General features: G+C 41.0%; 1 protein-coding gene across 2 annotated transcripts; it reads left to right on the top strand.

Moving 5' to 3' along the window:
- Window positions 1–12,412, top strand: LOC108686638 (protein disabled). 2 transcript variants are annotated; one of them, XM_018192069.1, is made up of 7 exons: window positions 1–602; window positions 4,131–4,345; window positions 4,424–4,567; window positions 6,518–6,670; window positions 7,141–7,389; window positions 7,625–7,876; window positions 7,960–12,412. In XM_018192069.1, the coding sequence occupies exons 1-7, from the start codon at window positions 566–568 to the stop codon at window positions 12,253–12,255; spliced, it is 5,346 nt and encodes a 1,781-aa protein (XP_018047558.1). In that variant the 5' UTR covers window positions 1–565; the 3' UTR covers window positions 12,256–12,412. The 2 variants fall into 2 exon arrangements, with proteins under 2 accessions (XP_018047558.1, XP_018047561.1); XM_018192072.1 differs by lacking the exon at window positions 7,141–7,389.
- The last annotated feature ends 1,908 nt before the right edge of the window (window positions 12,413–14,320 follow it).

Raw genomic sequence — 14,320 nt, forward strand, 5'->3', positions numbered from 1 at the left:
TTCCCGGTACCAGGTAGCAGCGCGCGGAGCGATCCTCGCGATCCCGCTGCTCCTGGTCGTCGAGTCCCAACCGGTGGTGCGTCATCGCGTTTTAGGTGGTGCGTGTAGGCGGTGTGTGCGTGCACGACGACGCGTACGCGAATACGCGTGATACACGCGCCGCCCATCTCTCGACCGCTTGCATTCCTCTCGGCGTATGGGAAATACACGGCGCGGAGGGTGAGACGCCGGCCGGGAATAATAGTGCGAGAAGAGGACGGTAGAGGAGAATACGCGAGAGAAAGAGAGAGAGAGGAGAGGAAAGGGGGTGCGCGGACACAGAGGGAACAGGAAAAAGGAGAGAGACAGAGGGAGACTGACGTGCTACGACATGTGTCCGTGCTGAGTATCGTGTCCCCGACCGTGTGCCGACGTACGAGGGTGCGTCTTAAGGCAGGGTCACCGGGAGAGGGGGTGCGGATGACAGACGGACGGAGAAAAAGATAGAGAGAAAATTCTCGACCCCTTCGTGCCGTGTTCTTCGAGGCTCTCTCTCTCCTTCGTCGTCGTCTACGTGGGACCACCAATGCAGACCTTACGGAAAAAAAACAGTCCTTGCAAGTGTGAGTAGAGAGAAGATTTTTATTCGCTCAGACTCGTTTACCCTCGCGTGCCCCGTGTTCTGTGAATCGTTCATGATTCCAAAGAGCTTATGTGTCTTCCTCGTCATTCCCGATGGTGGCGAGTCGACGGGTGGTTCTAGTGTCACCCTGTATATCCGTTAGGGGTGGTTAGGAGCGCTCCGTAATATGGCTTCCTCGTGTTCGCGTATTCGAGGGGTTTTCATGCCTCGTGCGATTTTTACGTTTGACTATGCAATTCGACACGATTGATGCGTCTCGTGACGTGAAAATGAGAACAGGAGAAATAAGTCGTGAATTCACTCACGACAAAACCGGAAGTTTACCCCTTTTGCACGCAGATAAACGTTTATCAATTGAGCAATGAACTTCTCGCATCGCCGAGAGATGTCGACGTCCGTGCGCGTGTTCTAGATTACTACTGCAGGACTTTTGAGAAGAAGCGCGGAAACGTGCTTATCCCTTTATTCGATTAGACATTTTAATTGGTATAATTGAAATCATAAAAGAATGCTATGGAAAGAATGAGGAGATCTCGTTATGGAAATAAGCTGGGAAATATTCTAACAAAGTTTACGACGAGCATGATTTGAAATGGCATATATCGGCGCGTGCTTCCTCATTATATATTTAAAGCTAAACGGTCGATAGTTTTCGAATTACTCGTGTAATAGGAAGTGTTCACTACAAACTGGAGAGGAAAATAGAAAATGTCGCTAAATGAATTGAAAGACTGTGAGTCATTATATAGACAAATACACTCCGCATAAATCAACAATTTCTTGATGAATCACATGATAATAATTTATCATTTCTTTTCATTGTTTCTGAATCTTAGATTTTTCATTGTCACATAGCAAATAGTCATATTGCTATTTCTTTTACAATAATTTTTTCTTGAGTTACATCATACAAAATATCCATAAATAACCGGGTAAAGTTTGAACGAGCCGGACTTCTTCGACCCAAGCTTTTTTTTGTGAAAATGTCAAGAGTGGTCTTGACGCGATAAAGATATTTTCACAACGATACACCAAGTTTTCCGATACATTTGCTGTCGCGTGTCTTATCGTAGACCGCGTAGATGTGTACTATATACACAGAATTTATCAATTTATCGATAACTTGACTTCAGAAACCGATAGAAACTGGAAAAAATTCAATTAAGATTCAGGAGACATTCATTTCTATTAAATCTGGTGCCTTCGAGACTAGATTTTTTTAAAGAAAAATATGAAATAACAGAAGATTTCATTGTCTTTCTCTCTTTAATTATAAACTGCTTATATAGTAAACTGCTAATTGTAAATTGCTTATATAGTAATTAATTACTTATTTTGAGTATTAAAAACTAATGATAATGCTTTTAATACTCAAATAAATGATTAATTACTATATAATCAATTTAATATTTACGCGAAAGAATTTTAACGATGACTCTTAAAGAAAAAAATTTAATAGTAGTGTATTAAATTAATTATTAACTAATTTATTAAGTACTAATACACGAGAAAATTCTTATTACGACTCTTTCTTATTACGACGAGGAATTTAATATTGCAAGTATTAAATTGATTAGTAACGATTACATGTTTTTACTATTAAAAACACTAATAACAGTGCTTTTAATTCTTTAAATAAGTAATCAACTACTAATCAAACTTTAACTTAGGTCCGATTGCACCAACTTTAATTTTAAGTGAAATTTAAAACTCTATCTATCTCTTCCTCTCTTTCGGCTTTAAAGAGAGAAACTGAGAGGTTTAAGCCTCGCTAAAGTTAAAGTACGTTGGTGCAATCGGGCCTTAGTTAATATTAAATAAGAGTTGTAAAAATTTTCTCGTAATGATAGAGGAATTTACAATTAAATGTAATATATCACGTCGATTCGTACTTTGTCCGATTGTTTCATCTTATTGTACACTCTTTTCATGGGCCACAATAATAATTATTATTCGAGACGCGGAATACATGGGGGCAAGTGCAATGCAGAGCGCATCTGGCGCGAAAAGCAAGGAGAGAAAGAAGGAGTCTCGATGAAAATTTGGATTGGTACCAGACGTATATAGTCCTCGAGTGCCGACAGTTGGCATTCTACACTTGAAGACTACGAGTGCCTTCGAACAAACGCCACAGCAACCTTCAGTCATTAAAATCGTAGGGGCAGCGAAGAGCCTGCTGAGAGAAAAAAAAGTCGCGATACCTCTTGTTTCTTTTTTTACGCTCTTTCTATATTATTTAGATGTTCAAGATTTATCGTACTCTTGTTTGCACACACGGTCTCTGATAAAGTCAACTATTTTGCATAGTAAAACTAATATAATTATTCTCAGACCATAATGTACAGTATGTTATTTATATTCGCGCTGATATTTATTGTAATTTGAAGCTACATAAACTAGTTACATTCATTATAACTTATACCATATAATTTACACTTTTGTATCAAAAACCGCGAAGTTATAACGAGTCGTGTAACTGGCGTAATGCATTGTTTCAAATATTTATTATCAGTATTAATCTCCATTTACCAAATGTTATCGGGTACTTTGATACAATGAAAGCAATATTGGCTGGCACTTCCGTTTACCAAAATGAATACAACAAATGGCACGTATTATTATCGTGGCTACGGACAGATATAGACCCAATTATCGGCTTCCAAACCATTAATTTTAATCCTGGACCTCACCGACGGGAGATCGTTCTCGGCTAACACTCGAGTTCTTTCATTTTATAGTCCCGCCGGTCAAATTAGTTGTACGACCGATCGATGTCGATTTAATGCGTCCGAACCTATCGCCGTCGGAATCGCTTTTCTGGAGGGCTCCCCCTCAACAATTTCAAATACGATAATTCGATCTACTGTATGGGCACCGAGCGATTCTCCTTCGTGCAGAGATCGAGCGGGGCCCGCACGTCGTGGTGTTACAACAAGCACACCCCGTGCTTTCGTATTTTCGCGTTACTTCCGCGACGGTTCACCGTGCAAAATGAATTGAGAACGATTCGCGGCGAGCGACCTTAGAGGATCCTAAAGTCGTCGGTTTTACCGATTATTTTTCAAATAAATATTTTTCTAATTATCTTTGCATAGATTTAAAGTCCCTTTGCACAATTAAAGTATAAATAATAATGTAGTCTAAACCAGCCGATTTTATGCCAATATACGAAAAAAAGTTGGAAAATTATAGTTTTGTTATCAGCTTCTACCATCGACTCGTAACAATATTATCAATTCATTCAACGAATTAAGCTGAAGACACTGATAAACCAATTTTTCAAAAATTCTTGCTGCAATCTTAATTTTCTACGTTTATAAAAAAAAAAAAAATAAGAAACTGAAATAGATCGTTTATCGTGTACGAATTATGAATCATACAGCTGCAGACAGCTGTATGATTGGAGATTATTTTTATTCGTTTCTGTAATAAGTTGCCAGTTATTTTTTCTTTCAGTCGAAGGAATTAAGAGGAAATTAAAATAATTCAGCATATATTTTGCTTTCAGTCAAGAATGACCCAACCCGCTTTCTTGGGGAGGGCGTGTCGTTCAAGGCGAAGCTGATCGGTATTTTGGAAGTGACGGAAGCACGCGGTGACCGGATGTGCCAGACGGCCTTGGCTGAACTGAAGATGGCGATTCGCGCCGCCGGTGAGCACAAGCAACGAATCGCCGTTCAGGTCAGCATAGATGGGCTTCGTTTGAGGGACGAAAAGACGGGGGTAAGTAACAAAATTATTCATGTAGGGAAACACTGCGGATCGATTTATGACATAATTTATGATTACATCCTTTCGCAGGACTGCCTGTATCATCATCCGGTACATAAAATATCATTTATCGCGCAAGATATGAGCGATTCAAGAGCCTTCGGATATATTTTCGGATCACCGGATACTGGACATCGATTCTTCGGCATTAAGACTGATAAGGCGGCGAGTCAGGTAAATTTTTCTATTTTCGTTTTGTTTGATATTTGTTTCAAACGATTGTTTCTTTACATATATCATTGCACCAAAAAATTTCCTCTAAAGATGTGTGAAATATGCAATGAAGTGACGCAATCCATGATTAATTCTTGTTCTCTATAAGTAACGATGAATTCTTCATGCGTACTTGAACGTCAGTTTGAAGAGCCTGTATCACGGGCCCTCGGCAAATATACGAAAATTTAATCCGAATGCACAAGACGCACAAGGCGAGGGGCCGAATCGAATTGATTTCGCAGCTCGAGAGTTATCAGGGACACGCACGAGCGATTACGATTTCGCGTTCCTGCGTCGCTGCCAAACGCGGTTAAAGTGTGTCAATTATCGGGAACGAGTAACCGGCCGGGATCGAGAGGGGTGTAGCCGGAGGAGAGCAGGGAGTCTAGAATGATATTTGCCCGATCCGAGAAGCAATATCGACCTCGGGCGACCGTAATCCCGGATGCGTATGTAAATAATTGCATTACACGGCTCCGCGTTCAACTCCACCCCGTTCCTCCATTACGTCCTCGCCGCGGGAGATTGTTGCCGGATTATCCACGGCTCGCTTCGTATGCCCCGTTCAAAGGGATCGACGAGCAACTTCTTGATATTCAAATCCGTCGGTATATATCCCACTTTTCTGCTCAAGCACAGCGCGATTTAAGCGTTGAGAAAATGCTTCTTTCAAGTGTTTCCTTTTTTTCTGCATCGAAGAAAATCGAAAATCACACACGAGCATGTTGTTTTTAAATGCAATCGATCAGGAGCGAAATAACCGTAAAAATATTATCATTATCCTTGGGATATAATAAACACAAATTTAATTCTAATAATGAATTTTAACGAATAAATTAGATATGAGACAACAACTGCGTATAATAATTTTGCTTCATTGAATTTAATTTTATTGTGCGACGAAAATCTAGTCAATTCATTAGAAAAGATACTTTTCTAATAAATCTCTGTTTCATACTATATATGTACTTATTTTCACTTGTCTCTCATTGAGCAAAATAAGTTTGAAATAGTTAGTACTATTATATATAGTATTATTCGCGTAATACATTGCGGTCGCGAGTAACTTTCCACAAGACGAATATTAGACATAATAGTAGCGAACAGTTCATGACGACTAATCAGCTACGTTAAGTCGAGGAATATGTTTAACTCTGGCATGAAGCATGGAGACTTTCGCTCTCGATTGTGCGCGCGCTGACATAATTGCCGGGCCCTCAACTTGTACAATTCAATAGTGGCGATCATCGCCGCGAAAATGAAATCAGCTCGGGAAGCTCGACAGGTGGCAAATTAATTCAACAACCTTACGCCTTCATTCAATTTCCAAGTTTAATTTCTGCGCTCGCCTCCTGTAAACGACTCCGGTAATCCTCGCCCGTATATTCGGCGGCGTGTTTGATGCGCCGCTGGAGGTTTTAACCGACGTGGAAATCGCAGCAAATAGAGGGTTGTCGCGCTGATAATACGGGGGTAGGAGGGAAGGGTGAGAATAAAACGAACGATCGAAGAAAGATTTCGGAAATTACGATCAACGGGCGTGGATAGTTTCCTCGATATTTTTCATTCCTAAAGAAAAGGAAGTTAATTTAGATTCGTCAGGAATTCTCGAGGCTTCAAATTGATCTTAAAATAAAGGAAAGTTTATCCTTTCTTTTTATTGGAACACAAAAAGATCGATACATACGTGAAAAATTTTAAGATGATGAATGAAAAAAATTTGTTAATAAAAAAATCTTACTGTTATTTTTAAAATTAAATTTCTCAAAAAGATGATTTCTTCAAAAATTAAATCGAGAAACATTCTCAAATAAGAATTCTTCAAATACGTCTGACTTCGAATATGTAAATGAGTTTACATCTGCAAATTTCATACAAGTGGCACAAATAAGATATTTTGTTTAACAGGTGGTGATAGCAATGCGAGACTTGTTCCAAGTAGTATTCGAGCTGAAGAAAAAAGAGATTGAACTGGCGAAACAGCACATAGAGCAGAATGCCATTAATGCGATTAAATTCCACACCGGCGGTATTTTCGTTGAATCGGCACCCGACACCAAGGTGAGTTTCAATCCTTCGAAATAATTGCTGCAGTCAAGATATGTCAGCTAAATTGTTCTCTTTAATGACTCTTCTTCTTGTTCGTATTTTTAACTGCTTCTTCATTTTCTTCATAGTGTGCCTGAAGTATCATTATTCATGAATTCATTAATTTAAATAACATCTAAAATCAGTCAATATTAACTGATTCTTTATCTCATTCTAAATAGAACTAGAAAATCTAAAAGTTAAAAAAAGATCAGATTTTAAAATTTTTATAAATGTCTTTAATCATAATTAAGATGATTATTTGTCGTTATTTATATTGTAATTATCATATTGTATTATTACGATTTAGAAAGAAATAAAGAATCGGTTGCACAAACGGTACGAGTTCATCGACGTTGGTGAAATGGATTTTAAGAGAAATACCGATAATAGTAAGACGTAATTAACAGACGCTAGAGACGCGTTACGATAATTTGTCGCAGGGCGCAGCGGGCACCGAGTCATCGTTTCATCGAATTCGCACGACTAACTGCGAGGTCGACAAAACCGCCGATCGCAAGAACGAGACACAGAGCGGTGTGATTGCGGATTTGCTAGATCTGCAGTTCGAACTGAATTCGCTGCAGCAGGGCATTCATCAGATGGACAAAATTACACCAGAAAATCCCATACCGTCTACCGACGATCTATTCGAGACTGATCCGTTCGGTGATTCTTTCGCGAACATGAAGGTGCGGATTGGTATTGCGAATATGCGAATATCTTCTTCATCTAATGCGTTAGAAAGGAAATTACAATCATCGCAATCTTAATATCGGTGTGAATGGAGAAACTGTATTTTTTTCATTATCTATCAGAAACGAATCAAACGTAATCATTACAACCATGATATTCATAGCGAAGAAAAAAAGATATTCATTGACAATATTATATATTCGACGTTTTATTTTTCTGTACCTGTTGCAGCTGCAGGACACAGTTCGTCCAATTCTGCCACCGCCACCCTCCTCGACCAAGAGAGGACATTTAGAAAGACAGCATACCGTACCAGTACCGCCCGCATCGACTACTTCCAGTCCGGCGACGACGTTAGTTAGTAAAACGCCACCACCACAGAGCACGATTCACTGGTTTGACAAAGAAGCTGAGGATCTTTTTAACGACAGTGAGATGACAAATCTCAATAAAAATTCAACGACGAAGAAAGATCCGGAAGATGTAAGTATTAATTTCCTCTCTATTTTTTTTTTTTAGCGAATAATACATTTCCATAATAATTTCACACGTATATCGTATTGCAGAGCTCAGTGGAGACTACGCCTCGTAACAGTCAAACAAAAAGTCCGCAAATCGACGTGTTCACGGAATTGGATCCCCTGGGTACTGGTCTGATTAAGCCTTACGTGGACAAGAAGGATTTTTTCCAGCACTTGAAAAATCCACCGAAAAAAGTCCTCAAAGATTTGGTGTCGACGAATTCCAGCGATAGTTTTCCAACAAACTTCAACATCACAACCAGCACGGAATGCATGGAGTCGACGAAAACGCAAAATGAGTTATCGTCGAGGGACAGCGAGGACAATAATTTCGCCAATTTCGATCGATTCGACGAGAACGAGGCGAGCCAATCCTCCTCCCAACAGAGAATCGATTCGCCGCCGAAAAAAGAGACAACCTCTCGCTCGATACATCATCAGCCTCTCTCGGTGTGCTTGCCACCGGAAGAATCGACGTTATCTAAAGGATCGACTACCGCTTCGGGAGGAAGCTCGATTCTTCGTAGTATGGACAGAGACTCGACGGAATCAACACAGGGATTGGTGAAGCTACCCAGTCCGAAGAAGTATCTTCAATCAGTACGAAAGAGGGACTTTGACATTGATTTACCGGCCGGAAAAACGCAGTCTTTGGAGTCCAATAAACAGTTTCCGGTAGATTTTTCAATAACAAATGAGTCACCGGCATCGCCACTACGGTCTTGTTCATCGGACGCAAACTCGCGTCTTTCTAGCTCGAGCGCGGAATTGGATCTGGTGCCAGAACCACCGCCTAGGGGCACGGGAAATATTCTTATTAACCCGCCGCCTTTACCACCGAAGAAGCAGGGAGTTCGAGGGGGCGCGAGGCCACCACCTAGACCGCCACACACGGAGGGACATTTCCAGTACGACTTTCCACAGCATGAGACCTCGCCGTCACCCACCAAAATTGTTAGGGATAAAAACAAAAGTCCGCCGAGAGAAATCAAGGGTCATCAGTTCGACGACAATTTCAGTCCGCCTCCGCAAATATCCGGCAGATCGGACTTTACGACGACCACTACTTCCGCCTTCGAGGATTCTTTCAACACGATGATGTCATCCACAACATCGTTGTCGTCCGTGCCCTTTACTACCAGCAGCATCGTCCCAGTTACGGACTCCAAAAAGATGAAACCGCCGCTGGATATCACGCTCAGTCAGCTGACATCATCGTGGACGAATCTGGATGAGTTGGCTTCCAGTCTTGGCATGACCGTTCAGCAACTGACGAGTCTAACTTTGACGCAACTCACGCAATGCTTGGCGAGTCTTTCGGCAAAAGAAACTGTCGCTGATGCAGAGGAAACTCCGTCAATAACGACAACATCGATGTCGACATCGATAAAGGAGCAAACAGTGATTCCACCTAAACCTGTGACCTCATCGCTGTCGTCGTTGGCATCAAAGTCGCTCGAGATGACGATTGGATCGAATTCGACTTCTTTCGTATGTTCGGAATCTTTCAAAACTAATTACGAACCGGAAACAAAACAGGATCCTACGTATGATAAGTACGCAGTTTTTCGAGAATTACTGGAAATGGAGCAGATGGAACAGAAAGAAGAAAAGGTCGAAGAGCCAATTGAGAATAACGAAGAGTTTAATAAAAACGAACAAGATTCCGACGAAGTTCAAATTCAATCAGATGTACCAATCAATGAGAATACTTCGAATTCTATAGCTTCATTAGTGAATTTGACCGTCAAGCTACCAGTTAAAAATGAAAACTTGTTGAAAGAAGAGCCCGCAACGAAATCGGATGAAACAATAACTAATTCCCTTGCAAATTTAACAACAGAAAAATCGATAGAAGTCGAAGACAAAGAAATCGAGAAGGAAAGCGACATGATTGCAGATGCAGATGTCACATCTGATTCATCTACGGTCCAGCCAACAGAAATAGACGATGATAGAGAGAAGACGCAGACTATCATGGATGCAGAAGATAGACCAGAAAATTCTGAAAAAGGGAGTGACGCCAATGGCACTTTGTCTGATAAAGTTGGATCCGATATTTTTAACGATGAGATGAATGGCTCATCCGTGACTGAGAGATCCTCGATGGAGGTAAAATCCTCGATCTCCACATCAAGCGACAAATACGCTGCTCTACGGGAGATCATCGGCGAACCAGAGCCGGTGCCGATCAAGAAGGACGACGAAGAAATATTGAGCTCTGCCCGAGCATCGCCGGTGGTGCAATCTCAGCAACAAATTCAGCAGTCGAGAAACCTAGCGGAGGTAGAATTATTGAATTTGTTTTCCGACAGTCTGCCACCAGCGAGTTCGAATATCTCGACTAAAAAGGATTCGGAAGATTTGAAGGCCGTAGCGATGGACATTTTTGAAGAGATTAAAATGTTGAATACCGATACACATCGCGTCAAGGAGACCAAGCCATTGGCTTCCTCGGGCTTTGAAGACATGTTTTGTCCGTTCGGGGAGACGACGCGATCGGACAAGGATGACAATAAGGAAGACACTAATTGGGCCAAATTCGATACGGGCGTCTTTGGCTCATCCGATAGATCTTCGTGCGAGGGACAGCGATCGATAGGCGGTACTTCGCCATGGTCACCAGACGGCAAAGATTTCCATAGAGAGATTTCGTTTAAAGGAAACAGCGGTTACCGACACTCAGGCGACAGTGACAACGAATGGAAGGACGAGGAGGAGAGCGAGGAGAGCAACGGCAGGTTACGAGGGGATGGTAGATACTGGTCCCGGCATCCGCGATTCGATGCACCCGGTTTTGAAGATAGATCGTTTTATGAAGATACCGATAAGCGGGACCGCAGCTTTCGCGACAGAATGGGCAGGAAATCGCGCGGTGCACCGTGGACAAAGAGTGGCGCTCATCGTCCGCGCGACCCGTCACCCTGGTACGAGGAGAGTCAATGGGAAGACGAAGGTCCGCGGCGGTATCCACATCGGAAAGTGCAGCCTTATAAGGACGATGAGGATCAATATGAAACGCATTGGAAATGCCGATCGAAGCCGCCGCCACAGCGGTGTAATTGGAGTCACGACGTTCATGGTTCGTACTATGACGATGAGCGTAAACGAAAGCTGATGCTGTGGAACGACGAAGATCGTTTCGGCAGCAGCCAAGAGAGCATGGGCTATGACGAGGAAGATCGATGGAGCAGAAGAAGGTACGAGAGAAGACGATGGGAGGAAGATAACAGATTCTGGGGTAGAAGAGGACCTCCAGACGCCGATTATGCTTTAAGAGAATCACTCTACTATTCATTATATCGCGATAGCAGAGACAGACCTCACGACTATCCGTCCTGGGACGAGGAGTACGGTCCGGAACGTCCGGGCGACGATTCGCCCAGATACAATCCGGCGGGTAGGAAGAGACATTGGCCGAAGAGACCCAACAGCGCAAACGATGGCCGTAACAGTGATATGGTGTACGCAGAACCACGCAAATTCGGCGCCTCCAGGTCCGAGTGCAGCGACAATGATTCCGATCCGTATCTACGACCCTCTCAGCGTTCTAGGAGTCGCGAGAGTTACTGGGGTAGTGATCAGGAATACGATAGCTGGATAGAGCGACCGTACTGGTCCGAGGGTCCCGACTCAAAGAGTGAGACGATGCATCGCAAGCGAATAGCCAGGCACAAGACTCGACAGGTGCAAAAGACGCAGAGTCCATTCGAGGATGATTTCGCACAAAGCGTCGAGCACATGGAACCGTCTGGTCCAAGCGGCACGATAGAACCGCTGGCACCAGTGGACGTGCGCATACGACTGGATACGGCTGACCAGAAGCGAGAGCCGCCGCCCGCGAGTCCTTCGTCTGGTATCAGAGGTCCGAAGGATCATCCTAGGCGAGATATTCCCGTTCGGGAATACAATAAACGATCGAGTTACTTCGAAGATGATCTCACACCCACGGCAAGCGCATCCAGTGACACGTCCGATCGACAGAGGTTGTCGTCTGATCTCAAAGCCACGCCAGAGGAGCTGCCATGCGATACCAAGGATCCACAGCAGTCCATTGATGGCTTCGTTTCCGAGGATAGTGGTCGTGATTCCTTCTTCAATGGCGATCTGAGGTTCGACGACGATGCCTTTGTCTTCAAGTCCGAACTGGACGATAACGTGCCGGACCATCGTGCGACTACGTTGCCGCTGAAGAATTCGAGACAAGGAAAATATGGGCCAGGGAATAATAATAATAATAATAAAACGGCTAGAGGTGATCAGTATATCCGGAAATCGGAATCGGTGAATATCTTCGCGAGGGAGAGCGACCCGTTCGACGGCGATGATTTCTTCAATTGATCTATCGAGCGAATGACAGTAAGGGTCGCTAAAATCCCGCGCTGAGTTCGGTGACATTAATATGGACTAGATAATTGGAACTTGGATTTTAAAAAATGAGAAGAAAAGAGAGAAAAGGAGAACAAAGGGATGGTTTTCATTGCACTCGAAAAACGTCGGCGGATCATGAAAAACGGTGGAATCCAACGCTACTTGGTTCTCCTCTAGTCGGAACTCGACTATAACAATTTTAATGTAGTAAAATTGAAGAAAGAGCTTTGAATGCAACTTGAACATATCCGAAAAAGTGTTGTAGTGATATTTTTCTGCGCTTCTCTCGTTTCACAAAATTCTTTTAAAAATCTATTCTTGTTCGACTGTGAGAGAGCGCAATTCTTCGTTTTACGCAACTAAAAATTTTCTTGTAATTTACCTTTTACATTAATTTACAACATATATATGACCGTACTTCTCGATTTAATTTGTTTTCTATTAAATAGATTAATTATTAAAGAAAAGGATGAAAGGTTCAAAAATTAATCATCTTTTTTTTTTTAATAGGGAAAAAGAAATTTCCAGGCACACACACAACAAAGAAACTAGTCCTATTTTACTGAATTTTTATATAATATTTTATATAATATTTATATTAGAATTGATTTACCGAGAGAAAAGAAAGAGAAAAGTCAGCACGATTTAATAATTTATGTGCATAATTATTAAATATTGTTTTATTTATATGTTTATATATTAAATTATTGTATTTATTTAATTATCTTTTCGTTGCAAGAATTTGTAAATGTGCAATTTAATTATATTTGTTAAGGATCGATTCTAGTCAAGTGTGCGTAACCGTTGTATTTGGGAGTTTCGAGGAAGGAAAACTGATAGCACGTTTTGGGAAGTAATCAAAACATGATTTTTATACATTTTTAACTAGCACGAATCAATTGCTTTACATTAGACGTTTGTACATCGTCGTCGACGACGACGATCCTTCTGCGAGCTCCCCTCCGATTCGTTATTCGGTTACGCTGCTGACAAATTGCTCTCAAGCATGAGAGATACGAAGGGTGATAGAATTATGTTTACACAGACGAGAATATTGCCTTATGTTGCCTTTAATGTTCTAAGTGTGCGAAATTGCTCGGATATAAAAAGTATTATTTAATGCATATAAAATCGGATTGTGGAAAGAAAAGCTTCTTTTAAAGATATGAACTAAATTATTTCATCCTCTAAATCATCCTCCGACTCTATTTTTTTCATTGTAAGTGAAAATAAATGTTAACAGAATAATGTAATTCCAAGTTACAATTATTTATAACAAAACTTAAAGTTAAAGTGATATTTCTCTACAAGGTGACTTGCAAATTCCAGACAATATCGTCCAGCACACGATGTTTTCTTTCTATTTAACACACCGAAGCTTACCTCGATGGCTTCAATTTACATTATTCTCAACGCTTTTAAAGATAAAAATTGCTTTTACAAAAACTGTTTTTATGAAAGCGAAATGAGATGTAAAAGAAAAGATAAAAACAAATACTTTTTACTTCAAATTATAAATAATGCTCGTCGCTACATGTTCTGTCTAATCTTATATACAGAGCGCGTAGTTTGTCAAGATTTATCGCAAATTCTCTGTTAATATGTTTGCATGATTTGATGAATATTTCTATGCTAACCACCGTATTACAACGATCATGCCGACATTTTACACTGTATGTACTTATGTAATAATAGTAGTAAATTATTTATCACTCGTTTAATGGTTACTCGACACTGTATTGCGAGTATGCGTCAGAAATGATAACGACAATACCGCTTCAATGGCAATTCGATTCCTTGTCCTCCCCTTTCCTAAAAGATTTGTTAATACGGCTGATGATCAATTATACATAATCAATTACAAATTTATCTTGCTGTTTTTACATATGACTTCTTAAGGAATCTGTAGATACAATTATACGCAGAATTGCGATAATGGTTAATAAGAAGAAATCAACAACTGTTAAAAGTGAAAAGATATATTATTGGTGAACATATCTTGCAGTTGTGATATATATATATATATATATATATA

The sequence above is a fragment of the Atta colombica genome, unplaced genomic scaffold (assembly GCF_001594045.1).
Source record: "Atta colombica isolate Treedump-2 unplaced genomic scaffold, Acol1.0 scaffold100, whole genome shotgun sequence".
NCBI lineage: Eukaryota > Metazoa > Arthropoda > Insecta > Hymenoptera > Formicidae > Atta > Atta colombica.